This window comes from Canis lupus, chromosome 16 (genome assembly GCF_048164855.1).
Source record: "Canis lupus baileyi chromosome 16, mCanLup2.hap1, whole genome shotgun sequence".
In the NCBI taxonomy this organism is placed as follows: domain Eukaryota; kingdom Metazoa; phylum Chordata; class Mammalia; order Carnivora; family Canidae; genus Canis; species Canis lupus.
In genome coordinates, this window is record NC_132853.1 from 47077200 (window position 1) to 47103042 (window position 25843).

Consider the following 25843-nt stretch of genomic DNA (forward strand, 5'->3'; position numbering starts at 1 on the left):
GGGAGATCTCATGCTATACCTTAATTGTGTCAGGGCTGCCTTGGTTCTCCCAATAGGAACCCTTCAAGGGCAAGGAGAGTGTTGTGTTCATCTTGCCTTCCATGTGGGCATAGAGGGTTTCTCAGAGAAGAAAGGGGGGGGACCCTTGCAGTGGCCTGTCAAGAGAGCTGTGGGTTCCTGATGGGGAGAAGAAGCACCCCTATCATCATGGCCTGGCCTGTCAGTCTTCATTCATCCAGTGAATGAACCCCCTGGGTGGGGTTGACTTTAGTTACCTCCTCAAGGCCCCCCATTTTGGCTTCCTCAGAGCTGTGGATGCTACCACCAGTTCACCCTCTCTCCTGCCTCCAGAGCCCACTTCCTTGGCCACAGGCCGCCCAGTGACCTCTGGGAAGATGAGTGGCTGCGGGAGGAAGGCCCTGACCCTGCTGAGCAGTGTCTTTGCTGTCTGTGGCCTGGGTCTCCTGGGCATTGCGGTCAGCACCGACTACTGGCTCTACCTGGAGGAAGGCGTGGTCCTGCCCCAGAACCAGAGCATGGAGCTCAAGATGTCCCTACACTCGGGCCTGTGGCGTGTCTGCTTCCTCGCAGGTAAGGGCACCCCAGGGTGGGCCAGCCCTGCCCCAGAGAGAGAGAGGAGCAGCCCTTGCCCCCTGGAAAACCCACTTAAGAATCTCCTTGTTGGGAAGAGATGCTCCCACTCGAAGGGGGCAGTTCACCAGGGATATGGTCCTTGGGAATTCTAGGCAATGCTTCCTGCAGCAACCATGGCTGATTCCAAACCCAAGCCCTGAGTCACAGTGTCCACTGGAACAGAGCCTGTCATCTCCTGGCACCTGAGTACCCCTCACCTGAGAGCTGAAGGTAGCCACGCCTTCCCCATCCTTCCCCATACTCTGCTTCCCAGGCAGAATGAGACTGGCCTCACATGGGTCTGGAACTGCCCTTGGATGTCTTAGCTCATGGAGTTATTGGCCCCAGGGCCTCCCCACAACACTCCAAGGCAGGAGTTCTTATTTCCACTTTACAAATAAGTGAAGATCCAAGGAGGCAAAGTAAGTGTCCTTGACTCATTGTCCCATGTCCACTAGTTTACAGAATGGAAAATGCTTAGCAGTGTCCTTGTCCCAATGCCATGAAAAGGGAAAGAGAAAACACAGATGCAGGTACTTTCAAATCTGCAAGATGGTACAGGCTTTGATCCCCCCTATCTGGACCTCCCTCCAGTTGGAGAAGACTTCTCTGGAATCCTTGAGTTTCTTTTCCAAACATTTTGTCTCTTTATCATGGCCCAGAATGAGCCTGCACAAGAAAAGCATCTCCATGCCCTGAGACTGGTTGCAAGCTGGCTGGAATCCCCCATGATGTGACCATTGAGCCTTTCTTGAAGGGCCCTGCCACCTACATGTACACTGGGCAGAAGGAGCATGCGGTCCTCCCAGCTTTATATAGTAGGGCTTTGGAGAATGAGGATAGTGATCAGCGCCCAGTGGTAATCAGTAGGGAGGACATCTCAAGGCCTGGCCTCCTGGGAGACTTGTTGGTCTACTTCGGGAATGGCATCTGACACTGACCTCACCTCCCACTGCCCTAGACTATGTGACATCAGTCTCTACTTAAATCTGAAGCAGAGTTTGAAGTCACTAGGGTCTGGCTTCCAAAATGATTGACAAGGCTTTTGGGGTTCTGTTCCATGACATCCACGCTGGGGAATCTGAGCCAGCCATGCACCATCATCAGCAGGGTCTGCCCCAAAGCAACAAGACAGCCACCAGATGTGTTACTCAAGCTCAGGTTTACAGTGCGGATTGCTCTTCTTGTGACTCGTGGTGCTTGGGTCCATTTTCCCAATCGTGCTTCTCCAGGGAAGATGTGATGTCAGGAGGCACCCCCACCCCTACTGTGGATCCCTAGCCAGGGATGGAAACCCCCTAGGTTTAGATTCAGCCCAGGTGCAAATATACAGTGGGTCACAGACCCCAGAGGCATTTGGGGGATATTTGAATGTATTAACTTCAAATCCATGTTCAAGAATCACCTGGAAACATAAAGAATTGTTGTCTTCACAGGTGAGGAGCGGGGACGCTGCTTCACCATAGAATATGTGATGCCCATGAACACCCAGCTGACATCTGAGTCTACCGTCAACGTTCTAAGTAGGTACCTCAGACTTTCTGACCTGGGTCAATGGCTGGATAGAGAGCAAGTGGGGTGAAGGGAAGAGTCAGGGTGACCAACTTGCTTCTCAAGAGCTAATGGCCTTAGACTCAGCTGAAGGTGCTGACCTCAGCTCCCCAGAGCTTCTCTGCCGATTATTCTTCCAGTGGTGACAACAGCTTGCTGGAGTCTCCAAGAGAGAGGGCATGCTTCAGCAAAATACCACAGGCCAGGTTGTTTATGAACAACAGAAATTTATTTCTCCCAATCATGGAGGTGAAGGGCCTCTCCCTGCTCAGAGCTGGTGCCTTCTTGCTATGTTCTCACTCACACAGAGGAAGTGGCGAGGGAGCTCTGTGGGGTCTCTCTTATAAAGGCATTGATCCCAGTCGCGAGGGCTCTACCCTAAGCTTTCAAACCATAGCACTCAGGGAACTGATACAAACTCTCTGGCCCCCAAGAAGATTGACTTCATGGCCTTTGCCTCACCAGGGGTGATTCTGACCCCAGGTGTGGACTTGCAGTACAGTTCTGATACGAATCACCCCAAGTTAGCACAAAGTCACTGGCTAAGGACTCAGTCCCCAACCAGACTACCCTCCCTTCACACACCAGCTGGAAGTTCAGGAGGCCCCAAGGCAAACCAGCATTTCTGACCAGCTGGCTACCAGTCAGGGGTTCCTATGACTCCCTCAGGTTCAAAAAATTGCTAGAACAATTCATAGAACTCAGGAAAGCACTATACTTATTATCACAGTTTTATTATAAAGGGTTCAGGTCAAGACCAGCCAGATGAAGAGGCACATAGGGCCAGATCTAGGAGGGCACCAAATGCCAAGCTTCTGTGTCTTCTCCCCATGGAATCAGGACATGTCACCATCCCGACACCTGGATATGTTTACTAACCAGGAAACTCAATCAGGCTTTGGCGCCAAGTTTTTACTGGGTTTCATTATGGAGGTGTGATCCAGTGAGCCATCCATCATGAGACTGGACATAATCTCCAGACCCCCTCCCCTTCCCAGGGTCAGGCCTGTATCTCATGGTTCAAAACTCCAATCTTTTAATCACATGGTTGGTCTTTCCAGCACCCCCCACCCCCATCCCATTCTAGTCCTGGGTCAGCTGATTGGAAGACTCTCTGGTATAGTCCAGGGGCCCAGCATGAATATCAAAGACACTCTTATCACTTGAGAAATTCCAGAGATTTAGAGGTTATCTCTCATGAACCAAGGACTAAGACAAGATACGTTTATTATGGAGACCATTCCCCCAAGTAATTCCAAGTTGAAGAAAACAGAGGCCAGGAACTGTCCCCTGAACCACTCAGAGACAGATGCTTTTCCCCATGGAGAGGTACATGTCCCCGGGAGAGGACATGAGATGAGTGACTAGGCCCTTCCACAGCTGCCATATTGGATGCCCAGGAGGGAGCCATTTGCACTGCAAGAGAAGACGGAAGCATGTTGGCACTTGAAGTCAGACCTCCCAGCCCCATCTCAGGGACAAAAAGCCCTTCCAGCACTGGGAGATCCCTGGGCCACCCAAGGAGGGCATGGAGCCCAGAGAACTCATGGGCCAGGGGACTTCGGGGATCAGTTGGCAGACACTGCCAGAAACACTCGACCTGGGAGGGGAACAGTAGGTAAGGCCATGGGAGGCTGACAGTGTCCTCTTGTCCCCTCAACTAGAAATGATCCGCTCAGCCACACCGTTCCCTCTGGTCAGCCTCTTCTTCATGTTCATTGGGTTTATCCTGAGCAACATCGGACACATCCGTCCCCATAGGACAATACTTGCCTTTGTCTCAGGCATCTTTTTTATTCTCTCAGGTAAGTTGTTCTGTTTTCTTTTGGGCATTCTGAACTCTTGGTATTTGACTCCTCCACGGCTCTGCTCTGGGAAGTGCTGATCACAGCTGTGGGCCCCAGGCAGAACCGAGTCAGAGCGAGGGAGAACTCTGAGGACCTAGAGCCTATCCATGACCCCCGGAGGAGGACAGAGCTGACGGCCTTCCTTGGGGGCAAAGCTGGGATTACAACCCAAGGCTCTCTCCTCACTCCCCACTGTCACCACCTCTTATTCTTAGTCCCATCAGTAATGAACATTCTTATTTTTGAAAGGGTGATTTCTTTCTGATTTTGCATGAAAGGTAAGTACAATCTGCCTTTGAAACAGTGGTCTCTCTACTCCCAGCCCTCAGCTATCCTCAGGAGACTCCTACCATCCCCTTCACTTTCCAGTCTCACCCATCCCTGGGTCCTTAAACATGGATCTGTCTTCCTGAAGAGAGACCAAGTTGTATTTCATTCATTCATTCATTCACTCATTCATTCATATGTATCAGGCTTGTTCTGGGTGCTGGCATCACTGCCCATGAAAAGGTCAGTGCAGTGGGAGATACAAACAAGTAGAGAGTAAATAAGAACATAGCAGGAGAAGCAAGGACTATGGGGCTGAGAGCAGTGGCTGAAACTCAGACCAAGGGAAGACTACCAGGAGAAGAGGAGCTAAAGGATGAGTAGGAATTAGGTAAAGAAGTGAGGTTGGGGGTGGGGATGGAAAAGGAGCCTGGAGGAAAGAGAGAGGATGGAGCACTGGGGAGTTCATAGCTCATTATGGGAGGAGCATAATGTGGAATACAGTAGGAGGGGAGACAGGAAGGCATCTGAGGTCGCCTGATGGATTTTGGACATTGTGAGAAACCTCAGAAGGATTCTGAGCTGGGAGATGCTGCTATAATCATATTTGGAGATTTTAGAATGACCACTCTGGGGAATGGAGGGAAGGATGAAAGCAAGATGGAAGCAAGACAGGGGCAGTGGGAGCAGGCAAGGGGCTATTTCAGTAGCACAGGAGAGAAGTGATGGTGACCCAAACTAAGGGATGATAGGAAAGAAGAGAAATGAGAGGATTCAGTGGCATCTGGGGGTAAACTCAACAGGACAAGGACTGGGTTTTCAAGGGAAGAATCAAGGGTGGGGCCAAGTTCCTGGTTGGGCAATGTGTGGGTGACACATTGCATCGTTGAGCTAGAGACCAGAGGAGAAGAAGCAAATTAGGGCCAAGTTCATGAGTTTAGTGTGGGAAATGCTGTTTGCAGTATCCATGTAACATCTAAGAGGTGGTATCCCAAAGGCTGCCAAGGTTCAGAGGCTTATGGAAGGGACCTGGACCCAAAATAGAGATTAGGAGCTAAGAGTTTAGGGAGTAGGAGAGGGAACCCTGGATAGGGATGAGGTTACTCACGGGGAGAGTGCAGAATGAGAAGACTAGAGGATGTGGGAAATCAAGATGGGCTCTTTCTCCCCTTTAATGTGACCTATGCATTTCCACGAGGACCTTTTCTTTAGGAGATAATACTTCAGACAGAGGAGTGACCCTCAGGGCATGTATTTGAGTCCTGGAGCCCTGGGAGGGCCTAGGGCTCAGATGGAAGCCGGGTAGGTGGATGCCTTGAATAATGGATGGATGGATAGATGGATGGATGGAAGGAAAGGACAGAGGGAGGGAGGGAGGGGAGGGAAGAAGGAAGGAAAGAGTAAAAATAGCTCCTGGGCACCAGGTTTTCTGATTGCCACCTGACTCCCAAGCCAGTTTGGATTCCCTTTCTCAACACTTTCTTATCAGGATAGCTTAGGAGCCAGGTGACAAACAGAATGCCTGATACCCAAGAGCTTTCCTCTCTCCTTCTTCCCTCCCGCCTTCTCTCCTTTCTTCCTTCTTTCCTTCTTTCTCCTTCCATTCTTTCTTCCATTCATCTGTCCATCTTTTTTTCAACCAACCCACCCCTCTTCCATCCATTCCTCCATCTGTTAATCTACCAATCCAACAACTATTTATTGAGCACCGGCAGTGTCCTCGGCCTGCCTTCAGCATGGTGCCATCTCCACCTAGTCCAAGAGGTACAGACTATGAACATCAAAAGAGTCAAGGCTATATAGTAGCTTCGAGGCACCTGAGGTTTTTCAGCAGTGGGCAACAGGATAGAAATCTCCAAATGAACGGGGGCCACATGAAGTTGCTTTAGTGATACGAACAGAGAAGTTTCGCTTGGGCCAGCAGTGATTCCAACATGACTTAAGCACCAAGGCAGGTTGGAGTCACATCACTTTTCCTTTAATGGTCCTCCTTCAAGATGCCCTAGTTTAATCGTGGCAGTGGAATTAAGCCCAAACACCTCGAAACAGAGTAATTATTTATGTCTTGATTCAATGACAGTAACTAGCTGAGGGACAAGTGCCTGAGGCGATCACTTGCATGATGGCGCAGGAGTTTGGGCCCCATTGGCCTCTTGATTGATCACTTGCCAGAACCTGGACAAACTCACTTTATCCCTCTTGCCTCATGATCTCAATATGCCACCCCCACAGCCAGCAGGGCTGTGAAGACCATGGGCCACTCAATCTCTACAAGGATGTTACTACCCACGCTGGAGATGGGGATGGGAGGCCACTTGCTGGCTCCGTGGCTCACACCCTTAGTTCACATTAGCATCAGCTGGGGAGCTTTTATGACAGCACCACGCCAGGGCCCCATCCCAGGCCACATGACCCAGAATGTCCAGGGATGAGGCTCAGGCAAGTACGTCTGACAGGTGATCCTGACGGGCAGGTGGGGTGAGAGCCATGGGGCTTCCATGGCTCAGAAGAGGGCTGGACAAGGAGCTGTGTTCCCCACAACTCTCTGCTTTCTAGCAGGTAATGGTCTAAGTAAGGTCTTTACGAGGAGAGCATCTGCTTTTCTTCAAGTCCAGAATGAGAGCACTGTTACCACGAGGCCCACGGTGGCTTTCTTCCTGAACCCCAAGGGGAGACAGGTGCCCCGTTAGCAAACTCCCAGGGTCTCATCACTAAGCAGCCCCCTTGCCTTGATGCAGGCCTCTCTCTGGTGGTGGGCCTGGTGCTCTACATCTCCAGCATCAATGATGAGATGCTCAATAGGACCAAGGACGCAGAGACCTATTTCAACTACAAGTACGGGTGGTCATTTGCCTTTGCTGCCATCTCCTTCCTTTTGACAGAGGTAAACACCCCCCCTCCATCCCCCACTGCCCCCGCAATGGGTGGGAGTGGAGCAGTGCCTGGGCTGAGGGGGGAGACCTTTACAAGCACCCCAACCCCACCCACTCTGGTGCCCTTTGTCGTCCCCAGAATGTGTCACCTCTGACCTTCCCGGGGCTGCTCATCCAGGACACCCCTGCTCTGTCCCCCCACCCACCTCTCTCTGGCTCCCACTGCTCTGTGCAGACCCCAGCCGGAGAGCAAGTCCAGGCCCCCAGCAGGGAGCTCCCCTCTGCTTTCTCCTCACTGCAGAGTGCTGGGGTGATGTCTGTGTACCTGTTCATGAAGAGGTACACCGCCGAGGACATGTACCGGCCCCACCCTGGCTTCTACCGGCCTCGCCTGAGCAACTGCTCCGATTACTCAGGCCAGTTCCTGCATCCAGACGCCTGGGTCCGGGGCCGCAGCCCCTCCGACATCTCCAGTGACGCCTCCCTGCAGATGAACAGCAACTACCCAGCCTTGCTCAAGTGCCCCGACTACGACCAGATGTCATCTTCCCCCTGCTGAGCCTCACCGCCTTCCTCCCTGGACTGTGGACAGCCAGATAGCCCTTCCCGTGCTCCCCTGATGGCCTGTGAGCCCCAGGCCCTTGGTTGACAGGCCCAGGATGCCCCCCCCGCTTCGCTGTTGTCACTTGACCCATGTCATCTCCACTGTCTCCACGCTTCCCCCAGAGTAGCTCTAAGGGGCCCAGGGTGGGTGTCAGGAATCTGGAGCCAGCGGGCCAGCTGATTGGCTGAGAGCATGGGTGTAGCCCCACCTCTTATGTGCCAATCACTCCAACAGCTCTCCTCTTTCCTGGGAGAGGTGGCTGTTCCAGCTGTGAGTTTGTCCCTACACACCCAACTTCGTGGCCCCAGGCCAAGGCCAGGGCTGAGACCGACCCAGCCGGACTTGTGCGCCTACCAACTAACTAGCCTGGCCCTCGTGTTCACATGAGCCATCAGGCCCAAAGGTGACTCTCCTGCGGAGGTCTGGCTGGTTCAAAATTGCCAAGCAGTGTTCCTCCTGAAATCCTTTATCCTTTTTGGTTACCCACACCAGTCTGTAAGACATACCTTCCTGTGCTCTCCACCTCCCCCTCTGCCCCACAGGTGTGAATCTCCCCTCCCCTCCTCCCACCAAGAAGAGGACTGAGCTGCTGCCCCCCCTTGGTCCCTAAGTAGCTAAGAGTGGGTCTGAGTCCACTCTGATGAAGTCACAAAGCGGTGTTAATGGCTGATGATGTCTTAATATGTATGGCCCCTATAACATATTTAACAGGGGTCTTTAATGCCTTAACCCAAGAAGTGACTCTGACAAGAATTTCAGATTTTGGCTGGTCTGAGTTAGTATTATCAGGCACTGGGGGTTTCAGGCCCTGGGGAATACTATCCGTGTTCATGCGGGCAGTATTTCTCGCCCAAGGCCCTAAAATCTAATCATGTAGCTACATGTCTAAACCACCTAAGTAGAAGGCAGCTTTCAGAGAATCTGCCTGGGATTTGGAGCTGGATTTGCTGACACTTGGTGCATTTTGAGTCTAAACAAGCCAGACTTGGGATGATCCAGCTGCTCTCCTGAGGATGCCCATGAACATTTGGGGGTTGTCATTTAATCCTAATACAGGGCAGTATCTGCTTCCTGGATTTGGTACATATATAGGCGACCAGATGCTTCCAGAAGACGAGGCAGGGTGGTGCCCATTCTCCTAGTAGCAAACCTGAGCTGGGAGGTACCAAACACCTTCCATGAAGTCCACGGTGGTGGGGGGTGGGGGATCGGTGGCAGGACCACTGCAGGACGTGACCCCACCCACCCCCGCCCCGAGTTCTCCAGACACCATCTCAGTGTGTCCATTTCTGGTTTGAGGTTGTGAGAAGCCAACAAGGCCAGGCCCTCTGCTGTGTGTTTTTGCCATGCCAGCTTTTCTCTCTTGCTCTTGCTGTCTTTGAGATAGCATCAGGTTCCAGATTCACAGAGCCATCGTGGGCAACACGTAGACTCTGGAAAGCCGTACAGAAGACCACACAACCGTGTGTACGGACTTGGAAAGGACAGTCTATTAGTTTTCTAGAGCTGCCATGACAAAATGCCACAGACCCGATGGCTCGAACACCAGACATCTCTTTTCTCACAGTGCTGGAGACCAGAAGTCAACATCAAGGTGTCAGCAGATTTGCTTTCTTCCTCGGCCTCTCCTTGGCTTGCAGATGGCCAGCAGTCTTCTTGATGTGTCTTCATAGGGTCTCTTCTGTGCTCGTGGACACGCCCCTCGTGTCCACATTCCCTCTCACAAGGACAGCAGTCAGATCGGAATAGAGCCCATCCTAAGAGCCTCATTTGACCTTCATCACCTGTCCAAAGCCCTGTCTCCACATGTAACCTCCAAATACAGTCACATCCTGAGGTTCTGGAGGTGAGGGCCTCAACATATGACCTGTGGGGTGGGGGTGGGGGGTGCACACAATTCAGCAGGTACAGGCGGGTTGCTTCGTAGCTGGATTATTCCACTTGCTTCATAGCATAGTTGAAGGGAAGATTCGAGAAGCCGATTGTGATCCCAGTTCGGCCACTCTCTGAGCATGGATCCTTGGGCAACCCCGTCTGCTTTGAGGGGCTTGGCCCAAATGATTTCCCTCCTGCCCACCTGCCCCCAACTCTAGTGATTCAGCCTTGTGTAGAAAGCTCTAGATTGCCGTCCTATGTGACTTTTCAATCCTTGCCTCAAAACCAATAGCAACCGTAAACCCAACTCAACCTCCCAGTCCATTGGCACCTTTGAAACGACTGCCGTACTCTGGTTGCTGTTTACAGAATAAAATGGAAACCACAGTCTCCCACTGCAGAGGAGTGGGTTAGCGCGGTGCAGACCAGTAGGTGGCATTTCCAAACTGGACGGCCGTTCAGATGTGCTCTTCTCCTGTTTTTGTCAATGTAATTACCCTCTTCAAATGCACTTTTCTGCCCCCTTGAGCTTTCTTTCTCTGTTACTGCGCCAGGCTTGTTTGTGTGCACATGAAAAAAAAAAAAGAAAGAAAGAAAGAAAGAAAGAAAGAAAGAAAGAAAGAAAGAAAGAAAGAATCCATTCCCGAACATAAGCTGACTGTGGACTGTGACATCACTAGGATGAGGCTTTATTGGCCTGATGCTGGGCTGCTAAGTTTAGGGCCTTGTGCCTTGGGAACGTGCAGTTTATGCTTATCTTAGGGACAGGTTCTGGGTCATTGTCATCCCTCACCAGGGACGGGGGATAGACCAATCATTGCACAACGATTACAGCTCCCTTTCCCATCTATACATTAATCTCAGAACTGGGGATCTGTTTGCAGCCTCTCTTGACAATCAAAGGATTTTATCAAATATTAAAGTGCATAAACTCAGAAATTATAATTAGGGTTTTTTTTCCCAGTGCACTTGCTGATCTCTTGTTTCCTCAAGCTTTTGAAAAAGATGCATTGAGATTTTTTTCTCACCTTCAAAAACTTGGAGAGGGAGGGTAATAAACTCAAGTCTGATAAATTATGGAGTAAAAGCACTCAGGGTTGCCAGTGGTTGGACAGGATTAATTCCACGGCTGGTTCCCTCCCACGTGGAGCTCACCAGCCTCCCTCTTGCCCCAGGGGTGACTAAGTGACAGCCCCTGCCCCACCGGGTGGCCTTCACAGGAATGGCCTGATATCGGGCCTGTGGACTGAGTTGATGGGGAGGCATTGTGGGGGGAGGAGGGATCAATCCATAAGTGCCACCAGCTTCTCAGTGATGGTTCAAGAGAGCCCCCTTCTTAATGTTTGGGCAACTCTCCTTTCTCCTTCAATAAAAGTGGCATGGTAGGGTTCTCCAGCGAGATGGAACCAATAGGATATACATAGGGAGATTTATTTTAAAGAATTGGCTCCCATGGTGGTGGAGGCTTGGCAAAAACGCAGTCAGATGGAGGAGACCAGCAAGCTGCAGACTGAGGGAAGAGTTGCAGATTGAGTCTAAAGTCCTTCTTGCTTGGAGTACGTTAGCCTCTGTTCTATTTAGGCCTTCAACTGATTGGACGAGGCCCAGCACATTCTAAAGAGTAATCTGCATTACTCAAAGTCCACCGATTTAAATGTCAATCTCATCCAAAGCACACCTTCACAGCAACTGTCAGAATAATACTGGGGCACTCTGGCCCAGCCAAGTTGACACATTAAATTAACCACCACAAGTGGATAAAGGGCAGAGGACAGCAGGGGAAATGGCATTCTATCTTAAGAAAGGCAGGGCTGGAGCGGGGTGTAGGAGTGGGGACAGTCAGCACAGCCACGTACAGCCGTGTGCACAGCTGCGCCCCGGGCTCTGTCCCTTGCAGGCTGCCCCTCCAGCTGAGCCCATCTTCCTAATGAGTGCATGGGACTCGTTTGCAGTCCCCTCTCATCTTGACTGGTATCCCACACACTCAGTGAACACAAGCTCACATGCTAACCCAACCCTTGAGAGGTTTATTAACCCCTGGAACACAAACGGTCCACTTGGTTAGTGGGTACAGGTGAAAAGAGTAGATTCCACTGAATGTGCCAGACATGCCAGGACCCAGCCTGCCCTGCAGGTGTGACCTCAGCTGTGACAGCAAGGCTCAGGGGCTGCCATGTGCAAGCCAGACACAGGGATGGAGGGTGGTGAGGCCTAGCTGGGCCATAGCCCCTCAGGACCTGGGACGGGCGCTAGGGCCTCGAGGCCTTCCTCCTGGCACAACTACAGTCTCTGGATTCCCACACACAACTGCGCTGGGATCTGAGACCTCTGTTCTGTGACCTTGGATGGGTCACGCCCTCCCAGGGCCTGCCTCGGCTTTGTCATGTGTACTAAAGCCCAATCTCCCTGTTTGCTTCTGAGCTAAAGTTTTCTGCCTGGGGATCCTGTCCCTGGGTATTTGCATACAGCGAACCCTCTGCTCTGGTTCCAGGGTGCAGTGGTCCTGAGTTCCCTGCAGGGCACTGCTCCACCTTCTGTGTGTGTCAGCAGCCTGTGGAACTGCTTTTTTCATTCATTTAATGAAGGGGTTGGATTAAAAATCCTTGTCAGGCTCCGTCTGCAGGCTCCAGTTCAAAAGATTAAGTTTTATAAGCAAGACCCAACCGAGCTCAAATGACAGACCCTCAGCCTCTGCCTCCTGCCAGGGGCAGGCAGATGGCACCTCCAAAGAATGCAGAATTTGTATAAGACAGCAGATATTTGGGGGACCCCAAAGAATAAGATTGTGTATAATGGGGTGCAAACGGCAGGACCCAGAGTAGCAGGAAGGGGAGGGGAGGGAGGGTTCGAAGACAGAACCCAGCTGCCCCCCTTCCTTCCTCCTAGCTGGAGGGGACAGGAGGCAGGGGAGCCTCTCTACCCAGCGCCTGCTCCCCTGGACGGCACTGTGGGAAGTGAGGCCCTATCGAGCCAACACCAGAGGTTCAAGGGCAGATTCAAGGTCAAGAGGCACCACTTGCTTGTGAAAGGAGAGGCAAGAAAGACCCTTCCCAGCTGGAAGGGTCCAAAATGTGACTATGTCTGTCAGGAGATGGAAGTTTCCAGCTGGGAGTTGGGTGAAGCTCATCCGAGAAATGGTGTCAGGAGCTCAGCCATGGTCTTGGCTGGCAGACAAGGTGCTAGCCCCTTACCCCGGTGGGCTGAGGCTTCAGGGATAGGACATGTAGCTTCCTTTGCCACGTCCCAATCTGGCCTTCCAAGGGCCAGAGGAGGGATCTCAGAGCTGAACTTCAAGGCTCTTGCTATTCCCTCTGAACACACCGGTGGCACATTTCCAGCCTCAGTTTCTCCACCCACAACACGGACACCCTCCTGAGCCTCTCCTCCCTGGGAAGGAGTGAGCCTGAGTGAGAACTTAGGTGGGAATCCTGATGGTGCCCAGTGGAGCAAATGTGCTGGTTCGGGATTGATCATTGGTTAAGAGTCACCATCGATAGGCCCCAAGCTCAGCTGACTTGTCCTGTGATCCCAGCCCTGCCCCCCTCCGATCCCTCATTCTGTGCTTGGCCTAGGAAGGGCTTTCTTCCCACCCCTCTTGATCTCTCCCCCTCTTGGGGGTCCTATCTGATACCCCATTGCTCACTGACTTTAGCCCTGAGATGCCCCCTTTTCAAAGCTGGCAGAGATCAGATTCTGGCTTATGCACCACATTAAATAGGACATTTCAACAGCAAGTAACAATTTGATTAAAACTGCTTCAAACAGTAGAAGTATTTCTTATCTTATCATCAGGAAGAGCCAGAGTAGGTATGGGTTCAAGGACTGGCTAATTCAGGGGCTCAGTGATGCCGTCAAGAACCCAAGTTTGTTCCATCTCTTGGTTGTGCCGTCCTTGGAGTTGACTTTATCCTCAGGTTGGGATCAAGATGGTGGCAGCCATCCCAAGGGTCATACCAAGACACAACAACATCAGAAGGAGGAGAAGCACTGCCTCTTCTTCTATGGCTTTCTTAGGAAAAAAAAGACACATTTCCCAGAAGCAACCTCAAAAGTCTCCACCTCTGGGGTCACATGCCCATTGCTAAACCACCATCTAGCAAGGAGAAGAGGTGACCACACGCTCCAATCATCTATTGACATTTAACAACTTACACCAGACCTCAGTAGCTTAATCACAATCACATTGTTATTATTTCTGACAGTATGGGGAGTTGACTGGGCTCAGCAAGATGGTTGTCACTCAGGATCCCTCAGGGGGTTGGGGTCAGTGACTGTCCTCTCCAAGGCTTCTTTGCTCACTTGTCTGGTAGGTATGTCTGCTGGGACCTCAGCCAGAGATGTTGCCTGGGACCCTTATGCACAGTCTCTTCATAAGGCCTGGTCCTCCTCAGAGCAGGATAGCTGGGTGCTCAGAGTGAATATCCCAAGAGATAGGCAGTCTTGCCTTTCTTGGAAGTGGCCTCAGATATTACCTGGTGTCACTTCCACCGTAATCACTAGACCACCCAGATTTAAGGGGAAGCAACAGAGATCCTGCCAGTTTGAGATGTGAGGAGTGTCAAAGTCCCATCGTGAAGAGAGGAGTGTGAGAAAGGAATCTGTTGCGGCAACCATCTTTGGAAAACACAACCTGCTACACCACTATTGGCTCTCACCCATTGTTCTCCCAGTACAGAGATTCTGATTTTATTCTGAGCTGGGCCCTGAAACGCTTTGTCTCTAACAGTTTCCAGGTGATGTCAAGACTGTGCTATGCTCCAGGCTCTTGGGACTGGCTTCCAGGCACATGAACTTTTTAAAACTCCCTAGGTAGTTCTAGTGTGAAAGCAGGGTTGATAACCACTAGGTTGGATCAACCAGGATTTGCCCTTCACCCTAAGGATAAAGCCTCTTCTCCAGAGTCTGGTCGGTGAGGTCGGCTTCCCAAACAAAATACAGGAAAGGAAGGGGAAATGGTCCTGGGTGGGCAACCAAGGATTCTAATGGCCCAGGCATCATCCCTGCTTCCTCCCAAGGCTGTGCCCTGGGCAAGATGTCAAGTCCATGGGCTCCTGCCCAGCCTCTCTGGTCTTGGGCCCTTTCCCTGTTAAGCTGGTATTCATTGAGATGTAGGAAGCACCGGCCCTTGAGAAAGAGGACAGCAGCCCTCAGCATTCTGGAGGCAGTGTGCTCTCCGCCCCACTAGCAGGGTCAAGGGATGGACTTCTGGTCCCAAGTAGGCCTGATAAATGCTCAGAAGTGACCTTATGGTCTCAGGGCTCAGATGCAGAGTTTAAACCAATTCATCACTGGTCTTTGAATAATTCATTATACACTAAGCAATCATAAAAAGAACAAGGCCTGAGGGCTTTGGAGGTTTCTGATCAGGCAATGAAAAGACCATGTATCACAGTCTTCTCAGCAGAGTGGACTTTGGTCAATTTTTATATTAAATCCGCCCACAAAAATAAATAAATAAATAAATAATAAATAATAAAAATAAAAAAATAAAAAATAAACCCGCCCACACACACAAAATAAAATAAAATAAATCTGCCCATACCCGCACATCCACCTTCTAACCCATATCAGATACAATAATACTATGGGGTCTATTTTTAAAAAGACAACTATGTACTTAAAATGCAAAGTCTTCCTCAGATTATTTTTCTTAACAAAATGACAAAGAGACTAAATTAAACCAACCCCACAAGAGGCTTCAAGTGAATACCATGCATTCAATCCAAAGCAGTTCTCAGTGCCCTAAATGATCAAGGCCGGATGGTGTGTCCTATAAAGGCAGTCACAGGTTTGGGGAAAGTGGATTCACCATCTTGAATCAAGACACAGTTTCTCATGAAAGTCAGTCTAAGACACTATGTCTTCAGCAGAGAGTCATCACCATATGTCATCATCGACATGCACATAAAGCCCTTATCTAGAGTGCCTGTCACACAGTAGGTGTTTTTGCGAGCATTACTTCACTTAGCCCTCTCGATCTTATATGTAGGACACGAGACTTACAGAGGGCTACAGGCTGGCTCACAACCACACAGACAGCAATATTTGTAGTGCTCTGCAAGTCCTGTTGCACAAGGTTGATTCACACGTTCTAAATGCCCAACGTGGCCGAAGCACCCACTTTGATAATCAGAGAAAAGTCCAGCTTCCCATTCAAAGATTGATGGGGAAGAAAGGTCTCAATAAGTGGGAAAGAGTGGTGAGGTGTCATTCCCCTTAAAGTTCTCTGTATCCCATCTCTACTCACGATGCCCACCTATGTAGGAAAAACTCATGGCTTCTTCCATTAGCCTCACAAGACTTACAACGCCACGTGTGTGGGTTTCCCCACACCAAACAATTCTTCCTCACACCAAGCTGGGTGTCCTATAATTCAGTTCAACTCTGACATTAACCAGAGCTAGCACCGACCCCACAGGTTAAAGGCTTAGTCCCATGAGACTGCACCCCCCCACTTCTGGTGCCAACCACAAAAAGAAGGTCCCCAGGTTACCCACAGCTTTTGTCCAGTGGGGCTACAAATTGGAGGTTCTTAGGACTTCCCTCCTTGGATCCAGCGACTTGCTCGAGCAGCTCGCAGAAGTCAAGGAAACACTTACATTTACCAGTTTGTTTTATAACAAAGGTTATGATAAGGCTACAGATGAACAGCCATATGAAGAGGTACACAGGGTCCTGAATGCAGGAGCTTCTGTCCCTGTGGAATTGGAGTGTGACACCCTCTGGGCCCATGAGTGTGTTCGTCAACCCAGATGTTCTCCAAATCTCTTACTTAGGGATTTCTACGGAGTCTTCAACACATAGACATGATCGACTGTTTGCCCAATTTCCAGCCTCTTCTCCCCTTCCTGCAGGATGGAGAGTAGGGTTGAGAGTTCCAGGCTTCTAGTCATGCCTTGGACTTTCTGGTGACCAGCCCTCATCCTGAAGCTATCCAGCAGCCCACCCAGAGTTCCCTCATGAGAACAGAAGACTCTCCTACCACCACAGAAATGCCGAGGGATTTGGGAGCTCCATGCCAGGAACCAGAGCAGAGACCAACATGTGTATTTTCTATTATTTCACACAATCAGTGTTGGAAATGGATGTACAACTCCCAATTTTCCTGCATGCTGGCCCCTCACTGCACCCTCCCTGCTTAGCTCCTGGAGGAAGCTCACAGTGCATGCTTGGTCTGACTCGTCAGAGGGTGACCAGGGTCACTTGGCACAGCCAACGACCTGATCCACGCAAGGCTGGGGAGTGCGGCTCAGATCCTGGGCATGAGCTCCGAGTGGCCTCCGGCCTCTGGATCCCATTTTCCGGGCTGAATCCCAGAACACTGTAAAGCAAATAGCCGGTGTAAGTGCCTGGGAGGGGAGACCTCGACAGTCTGAAGCCCACCAGCTGGAGAGGAGGAGGGAATATTTCCGTTTGCTCAACAAAATGTTTCCTGAAACACCATATGTGTGAGCTCCCATGCTGCTGGCTGCGTGAGGTGCAAAGAAAAAAGTGTAGCCCAAATGAGTTTTACTTCAACACATTAAATGTAACAAATGTCACCTTGTTTTTCTCAAATTAAGTCTGACTTTGAGCCCCCGCTCAAATGGGTGGTGGGAAATTCAAGGTCTCCAAGGGTTGCCCAAGAATCCAATGGGGAGGGCATGGCAAAGGCTATCAGATGGCTGGAAATCCACAGCCTGGCCCAGGGCAGGTGCTAGGGTCCTTGCAGAGGCAGGACTTCCATACCTGGTGTCCAGTGTCCTAAAAAATACCACTCCACCGCCCATCTGGGCCCTCTGAGGGACTCTGGTCTCAACCACTCCAGAAGTCCACCTATTATACTTCCTGGCTCACTTCCTTCCCAAGATGGGGACTGTCCCCTGGGTTGGTGTTCTCTCTGACCTCTTCCAGGGACTTCCTTCCAACTTTCCCTTTGGAAAGATACTCCGTATTCCCCTTCAGTGGGTCCTTAGAAACAATGGTGGACTCTCCTGGATTGGGGGAGAAAGAAAGAGATGAGGAGATGATCAAAGCAATAATTTACCCTGTTAGCCTATTTATTAATAATTAAATTAGTACTAATATATTATTTCAGCTATTATTATCATTTATTTAGTAACTACTATATATGCCAACTTCTATCCTAGGATGTTCATCCTACAGATTTTCATGTTATGTATTTATTCCAAACCCTAGAGCAGAGTTGAGTTCATCACTCTCTCTGGTTGCTGGTACTTGGTCATCACTGGCCCCTAAAAGGCTTGGCTCTTGGTTTCTCACTCATGCACGCATTGTTTCCTTTCTTCTCCTACCCCAGGAGCAACCACTAGAATGTGTTTCAGAATGTATCTTTCTGTTTTATATGTGCTCCTTAGATGTGTAGTGTTGGTTTTTGCACGTGATTTGAACTTGAATAAATGGTTCTGCATTACATAAGTCCTTCTCCTTCTCATTTTTTTCATTAGCACTGCTTTTACGATGTTTCTGTTTTTCTCCACGAACATGTAGTCTGTTGCTTCTCATCACTGCCTTTTGCCTAAATCCCAGTAATAGACATGGGGAAAATGGGATTAAGAGACTAGAGTCAAGAGCTCACCAACCAGATCTGACCCCAATCCCTCCAAGCTTCATCAGGTTGCCTCCAATTTCCCACCATTCAAACGGCGATACTAAAATATGGTCACCAGTCTCTCCTTACAGATCCATGTGACCATTTCCTTGGAACACCGAGGAGTGGAATGCCAGCATCGCAGGATATGTGCACACTTGGTTTGACCCAACACTACCTACTTGCTTTCCAGAATGAGGCTACCGTTTATAGTCCCATAGGCAAAGCATGAATGCCTCGATATCCCCATCCCCACTGAAACAGCCCAGAATTCCTCAACCTCAGCACCACTGATGTCTTGGCCTGGATAATATTTGCTGTGGGGCTGTTCTGTGCATTGCAGGATATCTAGTGCCATCCCTGGCCTCTACCCACTAGATCCCACTAGCACCCTCATCCCCCATTATGGCAACCAAAAATGTCTCCAGATACTGTTCTCTGTGGGGGTTTGGGAGGGTGTCCCTAGTTAAGAACCACTTAGGTTGATCTAGCTTTCTCTGTTTTGTCAGTCTAATGGGTTCCATGGACTACTCCATGAGGAGAACATTATAATACCTATCTTACAGCAGAGGAAAGGCAGAGAAGGTAGTGATTTGCCTACAATCACACATCCAAGAAGAACGGGACTCTAAGCCTTCCAAGAACTCATGGTCAAGCATGGAAGACACATATCCAATCAGAAACCCTGTGTTGATGAATGGACCAACCATGTGATTTGGGAACCTGAAAGAATGGGAGGTTAATTCTGTCAAGAGTAGCAGGGAGGGAGGGATGACGAGAGAGCAGGAAGTGGAGGTGTCCTTAAGCTGGTCCTCAGAGGGTGAGAACTGGAGGCTGGATTTGTCTGTCACCAAACCTGAGGCTCCCACCACTCTGCTATGAAGTCCCTTTCTGCAGGTGAGAATATATGTTCATCTTAGAAAGTTCAAGAAATACAGACAAATGAGAGCAGGGAAAGAAAACGCACATATCCTCATCATCCAAACAAATCCCCTATTTTATCTTTTCTTAAGATTTTATTTATTTATATATTTGACAGAGAGAGAGAGAACAAGCAGGGAGAATGGCAGGCAGAGGGAGAGGGGGAAGCAGGCTCCCCGCTGAGCAGAGAGCCTGATGCGGGACTCGATCCCAGGACCCTGGGATCATGACCTGAGCTGGAGGCAGACGCTTACCTGAGCCACCCAGGTGCCCCAATAAATACACTATTTTAAAAACATTGCTGACTATGAAAAAGGTCAACCTTATTCAAAAGAAGAAAACATAGTACAGTGAGATCTCCTGCCCCCATCACCCAGGATGAACACATTATCCAACCCCCGATCATTTAGAAGCAAACCCCAAACATCACATCATTTCTTCTGTAAATATTTCACGGTTATCTGCAAAAAGGAGGATTATTTTTTAAATCACAATGCCAAGAACAACACACCTCAAGAATTCCTGAAGTATGTCATCTGAAATTAGGAGGTGCAAGGTTAGTGGCCGTTGACAGTCATGCTCCAGATCTATTATTTCATTGGTGTTCGCAAAGTGTTGGTGTTCTAAATACTGTTTTTTCATCATTGATGAGCTCGAAGACAGCTGCAGAGAGACTTCCCTTCACCTGCTTTCTGGTTTCTGAACCTTGGTGGTGATTACTCTGTCCTGTAGCTGCAGGTTCCTGTTGTATGGATGTGTCCAGTCTCCAGAGGATGCCCATTTGGGTTGATTCAGCCAAAACATCCACTAGTGGTAACTTTATGCCAGCGCTCACTCACAAGCCACTCTTTGACGTTATCTTAATTTTCAACACAAATCTCCGAGTTGTGAATATTAGTGGGATTTTTATTTTATTTTATTTATTTATTTTTTTTGCCTCTGCTTTTCTCCACTCCAAGGCCATTAACCACCAGGAGTTCTCCTGTAAGAAGTCTGCCCTGGGGCGCCTGGGTGGCTCAGTCAGTTAACCATCTGTCTTCGGCTCAGATCAAGATCTCAGGGTTCTGGAATCAACACCCACATCAGGCTCCCTGCTCAGCAGGAAGTCTGCTTCTCCTTCTCCCTTCTACCCTCCCCCCCTGCCCCCCACCACTCTTGCTCTCTTGTTCTCTCTTTCTCTCTCCATGAATAAATAATAACAAAAAAATCTTAAGAAGTCTGCCCTGGTTAAACAGCTCAAGAATGGCACTTTCTTGCCAGCTTCCAGAGAGGTCAGGGGCAAGGCTGGAAGGCCATTCCAGGGAAGCTGGGTGGGTTTCAGGTTCACCTGTCATAGGGCAACATTACCAGGATCTCCTGCCCTCACGCGGAGAAGAGACTTTCCTGAAGGTCTCTCCAGCTATGAGTCATCAGCAACCAAGCCCCAAACCCAATGGGAAAAATGCAAATGGATTCTGGAGAATAGGGAACTAAAGCCACCTCCGTGTGGGAGAGGATGTTATAATATCAGGCTGTCGCCAAATTAACGTTATTAAACAAATGCACAAAAATAGCAGCCATAATTATTCCTATACAGTAGCTCAATCTGGAGCTTTCTGTGCATTTCTGTGCCCCCCTAAACACAGGGCTTGTTGCTATTCCTGCTCCTCTGATTCTTCCTCCTTCCTCCTTCCTTCTCTCCAAGATGTTGCAGAGGAAAGAGGTCCCCCCCCACAAACTCCCCGAACCTCTTTGTTTCCTTGGGAAAGAAGAAAAGGTGAGAACTAAGCTTTCTTCAGCACCTGCTCTGTGCCCTTTACACATGAAAGTCCACTTAAACCTCAGAACATTCTAACAAAGGAATTCTCATCAGACAGATTTGCAAACTGAGTCCAAGACAGGTCATGTAACTTACCTACTGCCACTGGCTTGTAGCTACGGAAACCTCAGTTTGACCAACCCCAGAACCATGGCCCTTTGCCTTGCTGCTCCACTGTTTCTCTGACTAATATCTCCCTAACTTCTCCCTCCACCTCTCTATGGATGCTTCCCATCAAAGCACTTGCCCACAGCACCATGGTTTTTCAGATTGGCTCTTTCCCAAGAGAATTCCATGTGGCCCTGCTCGTGGCCTGTCCACTCCACCAGGTCAGCCCCTGGGGCCAGGCTTGGGCCAAGGTCCCTTGCAGGAGAGCAGAGCAGGAGGGCTGGGGCCCAAGCAGAGGCTGACTTCCTGGCAAGTTGGCTGGAGGACATCAGGTCATAGTGGGGAGACCAGAGGCTCAGAAAATGGGGTCCAAGCCCAGCTCTGGTCACCAGGCCAACTTGTCTGACAAGGGGGGCCGCATCACCAGGGGAGCGGGTGCCCTGCTGCGTGCCAGATTGCTCCACCTCTTGGAGCCTTCACTGAAAGCACTGACACCTGCCTCTATGTTACACGTTACAAATGTCACCGTTATTTAAGGATATACAGAGAAGGTGGGCACATGGCCATTGAGTGCCTTCCCAAGAGCCATGCCCTGCATTGGAGCTGGGGATGAAGGCAACAGTGGTCAAAGGGATCTTGTCCGTCTGATCTCAAGAAGCTCACAGGTGAGCTGATGATGATGATGGTGATGGTGATGATGATGACAAATAACATCTATTATTATCAAGTGTCCACAATGTGCATATTGTGAGCACCACCAGATCCACCTTCAGTAAAGGACTTGTCATCCCTGCAGCCAGCAGGACTGTGGACAGATCCTCAGCTGACGACCTCAGCTATGACCTCCAACCACTGCTCCACTGGGGAATGGCTCTCCCAGGCCAACTCAGCTGGTCTGCCTCCAACACTTCCTAGGGGTGGAGGCTGCACTGCAGCTGGGCTGCTCCTCTGCCCAATCCTGCACCAGATGGAGGACAACTGTCATCTCGCCAGCTCTTTCTCGTGGTCAGCTTCCCGAGGAACCTGCAACAGGATAATTATATAATTGCTGATAAAATCTCCCAGGGCTTGCTTGTAGGTGAGCCTAGCTGACAGGATTCGCAGGCAGCTGCAAGAACTTGCCCTGGAGGGCAGCTTGTGTACTCCTCTGCCCAATGGACCCATTCTCTGTCTGGCCAAGGAGTAGACAAGGGACTTGAGCTGGGCCAATTATGGGCCTTCACAATGGATGAGCCAAGGTGGGGAACACCCCTGCCCACCCCACTTCAATGAAGGCAGCTCACTTCTGCGCTGATTTCACACCCCAGCCAGATGCCTCTCCGTGCAGACAGCCCGCTCTCAATGTCCCCAATGTCATGTTGACTGTGCCCCACAGAGCTGGCTCTGGAGCTGGACAACTCAAATAGCTGATGCTCTTCGCTGCACACAGGAAATCTTTGCCTCAAGCCACTTTAGTCTCCCGGTTTTGCTCTGCCCTTAGGAACCACACCAAATAAACTGTGCTTTGCAGCTTCTCAGCTGGAAGTAGTTCTAGGTCCCCACCAATTGGTCACCTCTTCTGCAGGTGAACTATGTCCATGTTCTTTTCCCAGTCTGTAAGGGCTGTGATCCTGGGAGATACTGTCATCCTGGTCACTGCCCTCGGGAGACCCTCCGATCACCATGTCTCTTTTAAATGTGATTTCCAAAATTGATTCAAAACCAAATGCTGGACACCTTGATGTCGGCATTGTGCATTTGTCTGTGCGTTAAGAAAATGGCATAAACCTTATAACCTAAGGCATTTCCAGGCCAGCTGTCCTTAAGCCAGTCTTCACCAGCCTATAGCTGGAAAATTGGTTTTTGGAGTCCAAAGTCAGTATTTTACGTGTACCTCCTCCCTTTACCAAATTATGCACTTGTCCATTCAACATAGAACTTGCACACACAAACAAGTGCTTTTTTTTAACCAAATTTTGAATGCTTCCGCAGCTTAAGGGGAAAAAAAAAAAAAAAAGCTAACAACTCTGCCCTCTCCTGGCCAATTTCTTATTTTCCTCTTTAATATATGTCCTTGGTATAGAATGGAACTAGCTGAATTCCTTCATGGTTTTGACATTGCCGCGCGTGCATTTTTCTTCCTAATAATGCACAACTGCTTGCAGAAGTGCAGAAGAACCTGCCACAAGTTTCCGAGGCTTGTCAACTCCCAGCCCCCTTGCTCCCAAGTGCCACTGTTCTGGTTTTACGCAGCTTTCTGCAAAGCCTGGCAGGGTGTTCCTTCTATCCACAAAAAGCCTCCACAAGCACTATGAATCAACCTCAATGCTTCCATATTTTATTTTGAAACAATCTTAAAATTTACAGAAAGTTGCAAATCCAGAACAACAACAAAAAAATTTTTTTCCTAAACTAAAGGTCCCCAAACTTTCATGTAAGTGGCACCCTCAGGGTTCCAGTCATGATTTCTGGTGCTTCTAGGGCAAAAGAAATAGTTGTTTCCTTTATTAAGTTAGGTTTCTGTAATCTTGTTCGTCACCCTGTTCTGTAGCTGCATATGCCCTGCTCTATGGCTGTGCTGAGTCTCCAGGGGATAGACTTGGGTTGATTAATAGTGGCTGTGTTAATAGAGACTTTACCATGTTGCTGCATCTCCCTTAAGAGTATAAAATGTCCTTCTGAGGGTTCACTGCAGTGTTCTGGGACACCTTACATAGTTCAGGAACTGTAGCCCAAGACCAGGAAGTTGCTGACTTGATGCCTCATCACCTTGAACTCTTAGTGTGTATTTCCTGTGAGGTGAACATTGCCCTACATCACCCAGTGCAATCATTACCATTGGGAATTAACGCTGATGCATCACTACCACCCAAGTGCCACCGTGAGGGTCAGGATAAAAGGTCACAGTGAACTAAAGAAGGGAGTGACCAAGAGGGCTAAAGGGACTCTTTGTTGTTTTGTTTTGTTTTTTAAAGATTTTATTTATTTATTCATGAGAGACACAGAAAGAGAGGCAGAGACACAGGCAGAGGGAGGAGAAGCAGGCTCCATGCAAGGAGCCCGATGCAGGACTCGATCCCAGGAATTCAGGATCATGCCCTGAGCCAAAGGCAGACACGCAATTACTGAGCCACCCAGGCATCCCTAAAGGGACTCTTTGTAAAGGTGAAGGGTGAATGAGAGCTCCCCGGATGGAAGAGGGGCATTCTCCACCATGCTGCACAGGTTTAGGGGAGCTTGGTGTGTTTGCAAATGTTGAGTCCGCTGTCGCTGGAACACAGAGCCTGAGACTGGAGATAGAAGCTGGGTCCAGAGACTTAGCACCCTGAACTCCAGACTGAGGATATTGGAGGCCAAAATGGGGTAAGCCATGCCAGACTCATTTTTGACAAGATCCTCCCAGGGCACGATACAGGGGGGTGAAGAGGAGCAGGAAGGAGGCTGTCCACTGGTCCAGAAGGAGCCAACTGAGTGAGCCCAGCAGGGATAGAGGGGTGACTCCCTAAAGAGCTGGGTCCTGCTGGCTTCTCTTCCCACCCTAGATTCTGAGGATGAAGCCCAGCCCCCTGCTTTGTCCAATCACAATGGAAGACACTCCTCACCCATTCAGTTAATGATCTCAAAGCAGGGGGCACCTGGTGGCTCAGTGGTTGAGCATCTGCCTTCAGCTCAGGTGTTGATCCTGGGGTCCTGGGATCAAGTCCCACATCGGGCTCCTTGCAGGGAGCCTGCTTCTCCCTCTGCCTGTGTCTCTGCCTCTCTCTCTGTGTCTCTCATGCATAAATAAATAAAATATTTTTAAAAATTCTCTCAAAGCAGATCCAACCAAATGCAAACCTGAGAACCTGCCAGAAATACCCTCTAGGAGGTCGGCTCTCAAGACAGGGCATAACATCTCAGTTAATTCTAGAAGCTCTGAAGTCAGATGGCTCATTTGTTTCTAGGCTCCAACACGCTCTCCCATCCTCATATAAAAAAGATATTAAGAATCACTCCAAGGGTTGTCATGGGGATTAATGAAGACACCTGTACAAGGTTCTCAGCCCGGATCTGGCACAGAGTAAGGGTAAAATGTGAGCTATGGTCATCATACTTCTTGAAAGATCTGTGTCTAATGCAGAAACCACTTTCATCATAGACCAACCCAGGGAGCAACAGTTCATTTAATCAGTACATTTTGAAGAAATAGGATGTTAGTCCAGGTGAGGGCTGGGCTCTGGGAACTCAGGATGGAGATGAGGAAGGGACAGAGTGGGTTTCCAGGCTGCAGAAAGGAGACGGTGTCCGGAACCGCTGGGAATTAACACTGATGCATCACTACCACCCCAGTGGTCAACAGGTGCTTTGACGCAAGGGGTTGGGTCGAGAGGCAGAGACTAAGGAGAGGCTGTGGGTGGCCCGGGGGGCCCAGACAGGACAGAGGGTGCAGGTGGAGACAGAGAGCTTGGCGGATGTGCTGTGGAAGGAGAAAGGGACAGCATCAAGCAAAGCCACATGCCTCCATTCACCCCAAGCAAAGAAGACTCTTCCCGTGGGTTCCTAGTGTCTTCAAAGGGGCAGAGAGAGGCCTGGGGCTCAGGCTCCAGGGGAGACACCCTCCAGAGAGCCTGCTGGTGTGCCCCAACACAGGGAAGACACTGTGACAGAAAAGGAAGCCATTCCCACAGCACTTCCCCCTTGCCATCATTGGCACACATTCTTTATGAGCGAAGGGGATTTCTTTTGGGAAAGCAGTACAAAGATGAATAAAATTAATATCTTTAAAAGAAGAAGCACCAAAAGTCCACCGCAGTTTAT

The 25843-nt window shown here is 49.8% G+C and overlaps 1 protein-coding gene and 1 long non-coding RNA gene across 2 annotated transcripts in view; one reads left to right on the forward strand and one right to left on the reverse strand.

Moving 5' to 3' along the window:
- Window positions 1–10589, forward strand: part of CACNG5 (calcium voltage-gated channel auxiliary subunit gamma 5) — a 39651-nt gene extending 29062 nt beyond the window's left edge. Inside the window, exons 3-7 of the mRNA XM_072781078.1 lie at window positions 352–591; window positions 2070–2156; window positions 3849–3989; window positions 7037–7182; window positions 7473–10589. Coding sequence (XP_072637179.1) covers window positions 396–591; window positions 2070–2156; window positions 3849–3989; window positions 7037–7182; window positions 7473–7730 — 828 coding nt within the window. The 5' untranslated portion in view covers window positions 352–395 and the 3' untranslated portion in view covers window positions 7731–10589. The remainder of the gene's footprint in view (window positions 1–351; window positions 592–2069; window positions 2157–3848; window positions 3990–7036; window positions 7183–7472) is intronic.
- On the reverse strand, window positions 3261–8292 carry LOC140606946 (uncharacterized). Its single transcript, XR_012009156.1, has 3 exons — window positions 7497–8292; window positions 3958–4075; window positions 3261–3600 (listed from the first exon to the last, which is right to left on the reverse strand). It is a non-coding gene; the product is annotated as an uncharacterized lncRNA (long non-coding RNA).
- Window positions 10590–25843: the final 15254 nt, after the last annotated feature.